The sequence below is a fragment of the Emys orbicularis genome, chromosome 16 (assembly GCF_028017835.1).
Source record: "Emys orbicularis isolate rEmyOrb1 chromosome 16, rEmyOrb1.hap1, whole genome shotgun sequence".
In the NCBI taxonomy this organism is placed as follows: domain Eukaryota; kingdom Metazoa; phylum Chordata; order Testudines; family Emydidae; genus Emys; species Emys orbicularis.
The window spans coordinates 27,912,488-27,924,557 of NC_088698.1; the positions used below are offsets into that span (position 1 = coordinate 27,912,488).

Here is a 12,070-nt window from a genome sequence, read left to right on the forward strand (position 1 = left end):
TCAAGCGATTGGCTGATATTTAGGTGGATTATCTCTATCCGGAAAAGGTCATTTAAATTTTTTTTAGCTGACATTTCCTGAAAGAGCAGAGCCAACTACTGGCTGAAAATACTGCGGATGGTAAAACGGGAGTAGCGTGTCTGAGCGCACCTGTCACATCATTCCGGTGTGTTTCACCAGGGCGCTCTCAGCTCCTGCTTTAACCCTTTGTAAAAGCACCCTTCCCGTAAAATGGGACTGAATTGGTGTCCTCGCCGCGTGGCTGTGATGCATTATTTCCTGTATCCCGTGTTTTAGTCTGAGGACTGCAAAGGAGCTATATGCAGACCGCTGTCCTTCAGCAGCTTCATTAACATCGGTGGAATGGGCACCTCACTGATCACATTATCTCCACTGTGGGCTGTGTCTCGTGAGTCCTGTTCAGCTCGGGGCTTCCCTGTGGTGGGAGCTGGGCTTGGCTGGCACCACAGCCCCGCTTCAGTGCTGGGGAGAGGCTCAGGCATAAAAGTCAGACTGGCGTGATGATCACCCTGCTGCTGATTAAACTGCTCCCCTTTGAACAGAGTCACTCTTGGGTTTCCATTGCTTTGTGGCAAACGTGACCTCCCAGTGCCCTCCAGGAAAAGATTGCAATAGGGTTGGAATCAAGAGGGTTCTATAAAATGTAACAAGCTTCCACAGAAACGATCGCAAAACCTATGAGATGACATCCCGACCCCACTGAAGTCGACGGCAAAACTTCCCATGACAGCATTTCACCCATCAAATTTAAGCCAATGATGTCCTTTCTGTGGATTGTTGGAACCATTCCTGTGGAATTCTGTAACAAGGAAAGAATTCTCGGTTAATTTCTGTGGGAAGCTTTCTAGCCCTATAGAAAGGCTCGCCTTTCTTACTGTTGGCCTTTTTCATAAGGGTTAAGGTTTATTTAAAATGTGGATGCAAAGTCTTTTGTATATTTCTAAGGTGATTAATCTCCGATAATACATTGATAAATTGATTTGAAAGTTTAAAGTGCTTTGAAGATGAAAAGCGTTGTAGAAACACTAAGTGTTAATATTATTTATTACTGTGTTTTAACAAAGGCAGTACAGTGTTTCAGAACGCCCGCTGTAGTAATATTTAGCATTTGAGATCTTTGCCTGAGCATGTCCATTTACTCTCTTAATTCTGCTTGTCACCCTACCCCTTGCTTTTACCTTCCTGCCCCAGGCAGGCAGATTGTCTAGTCCATAAGGCGTGACCTGGGACTCAGGATCTGTGGCTTTAATACTCGGCTGAGCTACCGACTTTCTGTGTGACCTTTGCCAGGTTGTATAATCTACCCTGGGCCTTGGTTCCAGTCTCTGTAATGGGGAGGGATTCTGCCCTCCTTCACAGGGAGGCTGTGGGGATAAAATCCACTAGTGACTCTTAGGTTGCTCAAATATCATAGTGAAGAGGGCTAGATAGAGTTCCTCTTAAAAAACCCCAAAACTTCTATTACCCTTTTACACTTTAACTGCATGGGTTTGTGTGTGTGCGCACAGAGGTGCATGTGTGGGTACTTAATGATTTTGTTCATTCATAGAAAAAAGAAACTAGTTCAGTACTGGAAGTATGACCCTCTATTGTGTTTGAATTTTAACATGTCTTTTACACAGAAATACATACTTTTGGTTTCTGACTAGAATGAAAATTTCTCTGTTTTCTATTTGAATATTACAGATTTTATGAAACCCCAAAACCATTTAAAAATGGGAAAAAAACATTGAAGCCCCTTGAGCTCTTGACTGATATAGATCTCAAAGTGATTTCCGTAAGCAGGGAGGCTGAGTTAGCCACATGTTGCGGAGGGGGAAATTGAGGCACAGAGGAATGAAATGATTTGCTCAGTGAGTCAGTGGCAGAGCTGGGACCAGAATACAGGTCTCCTGAATCCCAGTCCAGCCCCACTGGGCCCGCGTGATAAACATAAAACCCAAGGAGAAATCCGGATTCTGTACAATTTCTGCTCTTTCCTAATTCATTGCTCCATGGGATGAGTTTATGGCGCTTTTTGCACAAGTTGTAGAGTCAACACTAAATAGTTCTCATCTCAGCCCGTGATACTGAGGCGATGCTTTTATAAAGTAAAAATTGGGCTGCCATAACACTTCCAATAAAAGTCAACGCCAATGATTGTTTCCTCTCCAGTGAGAACCCTCTACCTATTTGAATGGAAAGTTACATGTCACTGACATGGGTCATAAGATTGAAATGTGGGTGCTTCAAGCTTAGGCACCTATGTTCATTGAGGCATCAGGACAAGTGGCCTATTTTCCACTTCAGCTGCACATGCTCAGCACCTTTGATAAGCAGGCCACTTCTAGGGAGTAGCTAGGACCCAACCTGTGCCCACCGAAATTAATGGAAACTTTCCATTGACTTCAGTAGATGCCTTTGGGCCCTTAGTATGTATTTAGGTGGCTAATTGTAGGCACCCAAGTTTGAAAATGTTGGCCTTGAGCCATCGTGCCCTTTTGTTGTGCTAGCGATGGCTAATGAATGTCAGTAACCCAGTTCTCTGGTTCTTGGCTGATAAAACAACTGCACTAGAACGGTGAGTCTCCGGGAAGGCAAAGTCTGCGTTCATCGTAACGTATAGGCTAGAGATGGAAAAGGGCTCCATAGGGATATTGTATTCTAGTGCAGAAGCATTGCAGTAGCCTCTCCTACTGTAAAAAGGAGGAGCCTTAAATCAGGGCTTCTAAAACCACCTAGAGATGATGTGCAGCTGGTAATGCAGAGAACGGAACTTTGTCCAGTTAAAATGCGCACACACAGCTCTGATAGTTTTCCGCTTGCGTTACTGGCCTATTGCCGCTGTGTTTGTGGTTTTCTCTTTTAAACCCCCTGAAGCCGAATTTGTTTGTGAAATGCTAAAGAAAGCCCCCAAATTTTGAAGATGCTGGAAGCACTAGAATGAGAAAGTGGGTCTGTGTATTAGATGCTAATAAAAGCCATGGCTTATGCAATTTTAACAATAGAAAAATGATCTTTGTGCTCTAGTGACTGTGAGCGTGGAGGGGGGACGTGGTTTGCTCAAGTGGCTGGTGAATTACAAATGAGTGGTTTGCTTTTGTTTTGAATGACAAGCAATTTAAATTCACTCTTGTGTGGAGGTTGGAAGCTTTTCTAGCAATGGGAAGAACCCCCCCCTCCCCCCCCTCCAAAAAAAACCCCTCTCACCCCTTTAGACTGGTGAGATTGCGGCGCTGTCACTGTGCTGCGGCTGGAAGTTAGGACTGCGTTCGATAATTATCAAATCCGTGATCGGTGTAGCTGATGATTACGCCATTGCTCATACCACTTCTGCCAGTTGGGACCAGTTCAGTTGTAGCTTCAAATAGGACATGGTTCTCTTTCTAGAGGCGCACAAGACCACTGCTGTTCCTTGGGTGGAAGGTGATTATTAATACAGACAAGCTGCTCATTGTCTTATTTTTAGCTCTGGAGTTACTGCAAATGTAAATGTAGAGTACCATGTATCTGATGGGTTTTTCCCTGAAATCAGCCTGGCTTCCTGGTGAGATTTCAGGGTAACTCTTGCCGAGGATAAATTAACACAGGGCAATGTTTTTTGATCCTTGACTTTTTCTGGAATAAATGGAATTCCGTTACAATAGTGCGGTTGGTCCGGGGCTTTATCATAACCCTGAGCACTTACGCAATCAATGCTCTACACTTTCAGAGCACGGAATGAACATTCAATAGCGAATCTGTCCAGTGCCCCCATGAGGATGGGGAAAAGGAGCCACCGGGAGGTCAAAGCCAAAGTTTTCCAATGTGGCTGTCTAAAGTCAGACAACGAAATCCATGGTTAGGTGCTGAGCTGGGACATGGGACATCATGAGCCTGTTCCAAGCTTTGGTGCAGACTTCCTGGGGGCCTTGGCAAGTCACTGCGGCCTCAGTTCAGCAAAGCACTTCAGAATGGGCTTAAGGCCCAGACCCCAAAAGGGCGTCTAGGCTCCTATCTTCCAGGAAGCTAGGATTCTAAATCCCTTCGTGAATCTAACCTCTCTGTGCCTCAGTCTTCCCCATAAGTGAAACGGGAGTAATAATACTTTCCTACTCGAGGATAAATGCTTTAATATCCATGAGACTCTCAGGTACTCCTGCAGTGAGCACCCTAGAAAGCCCTATACGCTATAGCTCAATCAGTGCGTTCTGTTGTTATCGGAAGGGCTAAGTACCCTGGGCCACTTCCTTTTACTTGCCTACCTGCCACTTAAATCTGACATACGCGGCCCAGTAACTGGCCCCAGACCTTGCCGGCCAGTCATGGAGGAGAGAGAATTAGAACCCTGCGATTCCAGGCTCCCAGCCTGGTTCTCCGCTCGCTAAACCAGGCAGCCTGCACTGACTTGGCGCTTCAGCAACCCAAGCTGGAGTATGTGGCTGGACAGACGCCATCCCAGTCTCACTCGTCGCTCTGGGTTCAGCCCTTTCCTCTAACTTCTGTTACGAATTCAGGGCCTGCTCCCCCAGTGACAGCACGTGGGCGGATTGCCATAGCTACTCAGTGCCCCGGCGAGGTGAGGGGGGTTGCCTGGAGGCTCAGCTGGATGCAGGAGCAGAGACTTAGTGCTCGTAAAAGAGTCAGGTGATCGTTGATTATCCAATTCCAAGCAGGGCTGATGCAGACTTCCTCCCCACAGCCTTCAGAGACCTGCTCTGTGCTGAGACTCCTCAATTCAATCTTCGTGGCAGCTCGTGCTTGGGGTGAAATCCACGCGGTAGCACAGAGATGCTCTTTGGAAGGGGATATTTGCCTGTCCCGGGTTCCCTAATTTGAACCTCTTTTTCCCCCCGTCTATCCAAGTGCTGGAAGGCGACGGATCATGTTCTCCGGCATCAGCAAATCCATCGGGGATGAACGTGAAAGTTCTGAACAAAGTCACTTTGATCCAGATTCTCCAGGCTATTTAGGCACCTAACTCCCACTGAGTTTGATGGAAGTTAGGCACCTAAAAACCTTTAGACGGTCAGGACCTTAGTGAACAAAGAGCTCTGCAATCAGGTGGGAGCGGGTGGGAAAAACCACCAGGATTGTGTAGGCAAATGCTGAAAAATTAACTGGAGTAAAAGATTCATGCTCATCAATGTTGAATGGGGATATTGTGGCAGGACTAATGTATTGGTCTGTTGTTAGCCATGCAACGCTTCTGAATTGCGCAGTGGGAGTCTGGCCGCAGCGCCTCTGGGAGGTTGCACGCCCTGATGGGAAGGGCCCCTGGGTTTGCGAGGACTGAAAGCAAAGGGAGGGGGAGACTGGGGTCTCAGCCATCCCACCCTGACCTGAAGATGTCAGCGTGGCCAAGGCTTTTCGGGGGGTGTGTTGTTGGACCCAGCTCAGCAGCCTGCCATTTAAATAAAAGGTGAAATGCTTATTTCTTATTTAAGCTCCAGCATTAAATTATAATTTTCATTTACTCAAAGCGCATCAATGATTTATCTTGGCGTGACATTACTGTAGTGTTAGGAATTTAGCCAAAGGCAAAGGACGCAGGGTGTGGATCCTGCACCCAACGTAAACTAGTTACTGTGTTTAATTCCATGGATCCTTTTGACAACCTCCTCACTGCCATGTGGGCACCTGGGAACTCCTGCCCTCCAGGGGGCAGCAGAGATGTATGGGGAGTAAATGGGACAGTGGCTACAGAACCTCAGCCAGATAAACTTGTTCTGACCTCCTGACATTTCTCTGCCTGCTAACACTGTCGTGGTCGTTGTTATATTTATATTACAGTAGCGCACAGAGTCGCAATCTCTGGTGGAGCTTTATTGCCTTTGGCACTGGACAGACTAATAGTCAGAGATGGTCCTGCCCCTGTCTACAATCTAAATAGACTGGACAAGCAGCGGCTGTATTGTCATCATCGTTCCTGTCTTGCAGTTGGGTAAACAGGCACAGAAAGAAGAAGTGACTTGACCAAGGTCACACAGTGAGTCTGTAGCAGAGCCAAGGATTGACCCCCCAGGTCTCTCGAATCCCAGTGCAGTGTTGTGCCTTAACTGCAAAGCTGTGTTTCCTGTCTTGCTCATGTCTGCTCTCTGTGGGGCTCCCCCTGAGCCCTCTCCTGGGTTTCTGGGTTCCAAATTAAAATAACTGCCCAGTGTGTGGAAGGTCCAGCTCTAACGATGGGACGTAACGTAACAGACAACGCCTGGGAATGGAAGCACAGCTGCTTGCATCTGGCAGGATTTCAGGGCCATGGAGACGGGTGAGGTAAACGCCTTGTGACTGGCCAGCCGTATCTTTCTTCCTTAACAGCGGGTGTTTTTCCTCCCGAAGGGGAGGGACGGATTCATGCACAGAGGCAGTGTGCTGCTGCTTAACGCTGACTGCGAAGCATGTAATGAAGCGAGGTGAGCGCACTGGCTGGCCTCTGTTCGTCAGCTGGCCTCTCTGCCAGCCCACGTCGGCAGGGTTGGCTAGCCTGGGGGCTGTTGGAGCCGTTTCTGTAGCCCACGCTACAGGGGCTCCACATGTGTAACGTTGTGGGGGTAAGGAATATGCTCCAGTCAGGGCTAGCACTAAGCCACCTTCAGTTAGAAGCAAATAAAGCCGACCGAGCTGCATAATTTGCTGGTCCAGTGGATACGGCACTGGACGGGGAGTCGGGAAACCTGGCTTTTCTTCTTGGTTCTGCCACTGACTCATTGTGTGACCTTGGACAACTCACCTGAGCTCTCTCTGCCCCCTATCTGTAACAAGGGAGGAATGATACTGATCTTCTCTTGTAGAGCACTGTGAGACCTGCAGCTGAACAGTGCTGTAGAGCAGCTGACTATGAGTCTGTCTTTCTCCTAGGTCTGGAATGGACTCCACTAACACGGTGCTTAGTGTTTCGGCTAACATGGCACATTAACACGGGGCTTAGGGTTGCTCGCACCAGATCACCACTATGATTCCTACCAGAGAGCTACAAGATCGTCTCTCTTCTGGGCTCATCTTGGGGCTGAGGCATATGGCTCTGAGCTAGACACATGGGGATGATCGCGTGTGTGTGTATAGGTTTTTCTGCTCACTCTCACCCAAGAGTTGAGAAGGAGGCATTAGAGGGAGGCACTGACAGGCTGGCTTTGCTTGGAGGTGCCTGGTGCTGATGTCCTACGAGGTTCTTCTAAGTGGGATTCTTTGTGCCGTTACCTCTGCAGCGAGGGTGCCTGCGTGGGGAGCCTGGTAGGTACCAGCGAGAGTTTTGCGTCTTTCATAACACAAGAACCCGGGGTCAGCCAATGAAATGAATAGGCAGCGGGTATAAAACAAACAAAAGGAAGTACTTCTACACACAGCACCCTGTTAACCTGTGGAACTCCTTGCCAAGGGATGTTGTGAAGGCCAAAACTATAATTCGATTAAAAAAAGAATGAGAAGTTCATGGAGGATAGGTGCATCAGTGGCTATTAGCCAAGATGATCAGGGATGCGATCCTGTGCTTTGAGTGTCCCTAGCCTCTGATTGCTTGAAAGTCCCGTTACCTCCAACTATCAGAGAGCAAAGACAGACCCCGATGGGAGGGATGTGCAGAGCACTGACACATGGCGAGGCCATCTTCCGAGGCAGTCAGTTGCTCTGATGGATGGAAGAGGGATCTGAAAGCAGGGGAGACATTGGGTCTGTTCCCAAATGTGCCAACTCCCAGCGTGACCTCACGCAAAGTGTGTGCCCCCTCTGTGTATCTACTTAGACAGCCCCAGCACCTCCCAAATGTTAATACCTTTAACCTCACAACACCCCGAGGGGCAGGGCAGGGCTGTTATCCCTGTTATGCAGTTGAGGAGCCAAGGCACAGATCTTCAGAGGTAGTTAGGCTCCTAACATCCATTGATTTCAATGGAGCCTTAATTCCTCCCAGGATCTGGGCCAGAGAGGCTAAGTGACTTTGTGGTCTCAGGGGAAGTCTGTGGCAGAGCCCATTCCCCACTTTCCTATCTGTACTACAGGGATAATAACAGTTCAGTTAAATGTTCTCCCGCGTTTGATGAAAGGGGCTAGACACATATCAAGTAGCATTATTATTCATTCTGATGAGCCCTTATCCCCGGGCTTTTTATAAAGTGCCCGTAAGGCCCTTCCCTGGAAATATCACTTCCAGTGTTCACGTGTGAATATGCCAGTCCCATTTTCAACTCCGGTCAACTAGACAAACCACGTAATAGAACTAGACCTTGCGAAGAGCTCCGCAGAGGGGCAGCATGTGTGGACGTGGCTGCATCTTCGGGGTTTCCATTAAATAAGAAAGTTAGAAGATCATGGGAGTTGGCAAAACATATAAAGGCGAAAAGCAAACAAGTTGGTGGAACAGGTTTGTGTGCTGTAATTTGACCTACAGGACCTGGGAAATACACCCCAGGTTCTCCTTGTCTCTGTGGAATCTAAACCCTGCACAGGTCAGTTAGGTCAGCAACGCAAGAGCCGTTGTAAACTTGGTAGAATCTTTTTCTCTTAGCACTTCTCTGGTCATAAGGACCTCGGTTTGGAGTTCAATTCCTTCCCCCACCCCAGGTCCCTGTCAGACCCCTGTAGTTATGGCGGAAACAACTTGATCAAAGAGCGTCCTGCAGCATGCCCCAGAGGCGCTCCGACTCTGCGTTGCTCTATTATGATCTTAAAGTCAGCGGTGACCTCTGCGAAAAATAATTCCTCGAGTGAGCCAGAAACCCCCCAGCAATCATAACTTATGATCAGAAGCGGCACCAAGCAATAAAATAAAGGGTCAAAGGCTGTTAAGTGTTAGTCTTGTTTACTGGTTTGAGAACAGACCCAGCAGCTTTGCAGTGACTGGAGTTGCACAACCCCCGCGGGGCGAGGCGAATGTAGGTGGTAATTATTAATTCTTTGGAGCGGGGCACGAATTCTGAGCTCAGTTACACTCGTGCCAATCTGGAGTATCCCTGCTGCAATCCAGGCATGTGGCAGGAAGATCTGCCTGATGGGAGTGACTCCAGTTTCAGGCCGGCCTTGCTGAGCCCAGAGCCTGGCCTTCACGGGTTTCTTTTCTTCTTTGAAGCCCTGGTTTCGCATTTCCTCACCTCGTATTTTTATTTCCCCTCAGGTGATTGCACTTAGTAAAAGAAGCAAGGAGGCTGAGACGGCTTTCCTCAGTGTTTACAAGCAATTAATTGGAGCACCAGGTAAGGAATGCTTTGGCTACTTAGCTGAATAATTAATGTTGCGAACAGACCGCCAAGCAGCCATTACAAGCAAGGATTGCTGTGTATGCCGCATGCCCCGGCCTCATTGCCCTGTCCTGGAGCTCAGGGCTTTCTGCAGCTCCATCTCTCACGTTATCCATCCCTCCAATTGCCCAGAATCGGGTCTCGTTCCAGTGTCCTTTGGGCCACGGCACTGCATCCTCAGTGTTTGCTCTCCCTGCATCGCGGCCGGGATGGTGGCCACTAATTTTTCCGTGTTATTTTTGAGATCTGAGCGAGCGGAACAGACAAGTGGAAACATCTTTTGCCATCCTTGTATTTCGGCGCATGAGCCAAATGCATCTTGACATTAGAAAAGGAATACATTTGCTCAAGCCTTGTAATAACACTGCTCCTATCCCCAGTTGTGTTTTTGACGGTAAGTTAACTACAATGACTGAGCTCCTTTTACAGCACAGCTCCCGACAAGGACATGTAAAGGGTTTAAACACGCATAGGGGCATCCACCGAACCCTACACCTAGCGCTGTTCATGCCCATCCGTATGTTTGGCTGAGCCCTTTTGAAAGGAGAGCCAATCAAGGATGACCCCAAGGTTAACATACAGTAACTTGGCATCCTGAGCCTAGAATGAACCGTCACCCCTCCGTGCTCAGTAATAATAACAATGCTTTCCAGCACAGGGTCTCACAGCCCTGTGCGAATGGTCTTCCCGCAGCCTTGCAAAATCCTGCTTGTTGGCTCACCTTGAATAACTAGTGAGGGTTTGATGGGCAAGTAAAATAATGTTGGTTTTTTCATTCTCATCACACTGGTAAGGGTGGGTGAGCAGATTTGGTGCCTGGGCTGGTAAATGTTCACAATTGGTTTAGCAAGACTGTGTTGTCTCCATCTTATGGGGAAACTGAGGCACAGAAAAGTTAAGCGACATGGTGAAGTCCAGCAGCAGAGCTGGGCTTGGCACCCTGGTTCTTGGCCAACCAGCCGTCAACTCTGCCTCCTGTCAAATTTGTGTGTGGAGCAAAGCAGTGTGGTGCAGTGGTTTGGGTGCTGGACTAGCATTCAGGAGTCCTGGGTTCTAACTCTGGTTCTGCCTCGTTGGCTGCATGAGCTTGTCAAGTCTCTGTGTCCCCAGAAACAGGGCTAGCTGCTGCCCAGAACACTGAGGCCAAAACCAGCTCCCACCTCTAGTCCTTGGCACTGGTGAGCATCTTCCCCAGCAGTGGAGCCATGCTGCTGCTCTCGGAGCTCCCTCTGGGAAAGGTCTAGAGGCTGTGCGCAGCGTGGCCTTTCCACACCTTCGATGGATTTGGTGCCTGGCCCTGCGTAGAGGGATCGAGCAGTAACTCCTAACAGAGAGCCCCATGTGTCGTACAGGGGCTCTTTGCTTTGCACTAACCCTCGCCCGTGCAGCCTTGTCTCCTGGTAGCGAAGAACCAGCCGTGCTGTCAACAAGTCGGAGGATGAAGAGTTGTGAGGTGCAGGAGGTCTCCGGCAGGGGCACTAACTCATCGGGCAGACATTTAGGAATAACAAAATGTTTTAATGATTTCTTAGGGGAATTCGGGAGACACATTCCTGTCCTCATTAAATTTTATCCTGAGATACGAGAACCAAATGTCAGAGCTGTTTCCAGAGCCCGGATCTATTCGCTCGCCCTCCCCGCGCAGACCCCACCTCGGCGCGGGCTCTCACTCCTGTAATTTTAGCCATCTCGATGCGTTCCTTGACAGGCAGATTTTTTGTAGGCTACTTTCGAAGCGACACACAAGTCCTGATTCAACGTTTTTGTTTTGAATGGCTGCTGTCAACACGGCTCCCCGGCGGAGGCTGATGGCTCAGCGAGTATTTTGATAAGTGAGCGGGGCTGTGTGGCTGCAATTACGAAAGAAGATCGTAAATCTTTTCGATATTGTTCACACAGATGTGGCATGAAGTGAGGGGGGGAAAAAAGCAGTAAAATGTGTTAAAAGCATAATTAATGTCATTGTTGCTGAGGAAGATTTGATTTAAGCCTCCCTTTGACTTGTGGAGCAGGGGCGGCTGATTTCTGTCTCGCATTGGGCAAACCCACGAGGCGTAGACCCGGGCTGGAGGGAAGGGGCTTGTTAGCGGAGCGACTGGGGAGAAGCAGGGGAGCACATGGGCTGAAGAAGAGGGAGATGCAGGGGGAATAGGGCGGGTTGTCTCCATTGAGGATTTGCCTCCGTTTCAGCCAGCAGTGTAGCTGCGCTGGTGCAACCTGTGGTGTAGACAGGAACAGCCACTGTTTGCACTGGCCAAGCCAATACCGATTTCCAGCAGGGGCAGACCTTGTCGGTGCAAATAGCAGCTGTGCCTGTCTACACTGATGACTGAAATTGGAGCAAATCCCTGGTGTAGACAAGGCCTAGGATGACCAGATGTCCTGATTTTCTAGGGACAGTCCCAATATCCAGGGCTTTGTCTTATATAGGCGCCTATTACCTCCCACCCCCGTCCCGATTTTTCACATTTGCCATCTGGTCACCCTAACAAGGTCTGAAGCTATATCCTCTCTGTCTAGCTAACTCTAGCTGTAGCTTCTCCGCTGTAAGCCCCGAGCGTTGACGCAGCCTACAGCGATGGAAGGGCTTTTTCCATGGCTGTAGGTATCCACCTCCCCAACAACGGGAGCAAGGCTGATGGAAGAATTCTGGGTCAGCAGAACTACGGCACTTCGGTTGTGACTTTTTCACACCCCTGAGCTCTGTAACTGTGTCAGCCCAAGACCTTAGTCCCAAATCCTGCCCCTTCCTCTTGTCCAGAGGGGCTTCGCTGTGCAGGGAGAGGTACCTTCTCCTAGCTCTGCAGGGGCTGCCTGGGGGCATGTGCAGGATGGAGCAGGGGTGGTGGATCTCCCACCGT

At 49.0% G+C, this 12,070-nt stretch overlaps 1 protein-coding gene across 1 annotated transcript in view; it reads left to right on the forward strand.

Moving 5' to 3' along the window:
• The window catches only part of CUX2 (cut like homeobox 2), a 219,916-nt gene that overhangs the window by 155,011 nt on the left and 52,835 nt on the right, over nt 1–12,070 (forward strand). The window contains exon 4 of the mRNA XM_065417817.1: nt 9,086–9,164. Within this exon, the coding sequence (XP_065273889.1) occupies nt 9,086–9,164 (79 nt within the window). The remainder of the gene's footprint in view (nt 1–9,085; nt 9,165–12,070) is intronic.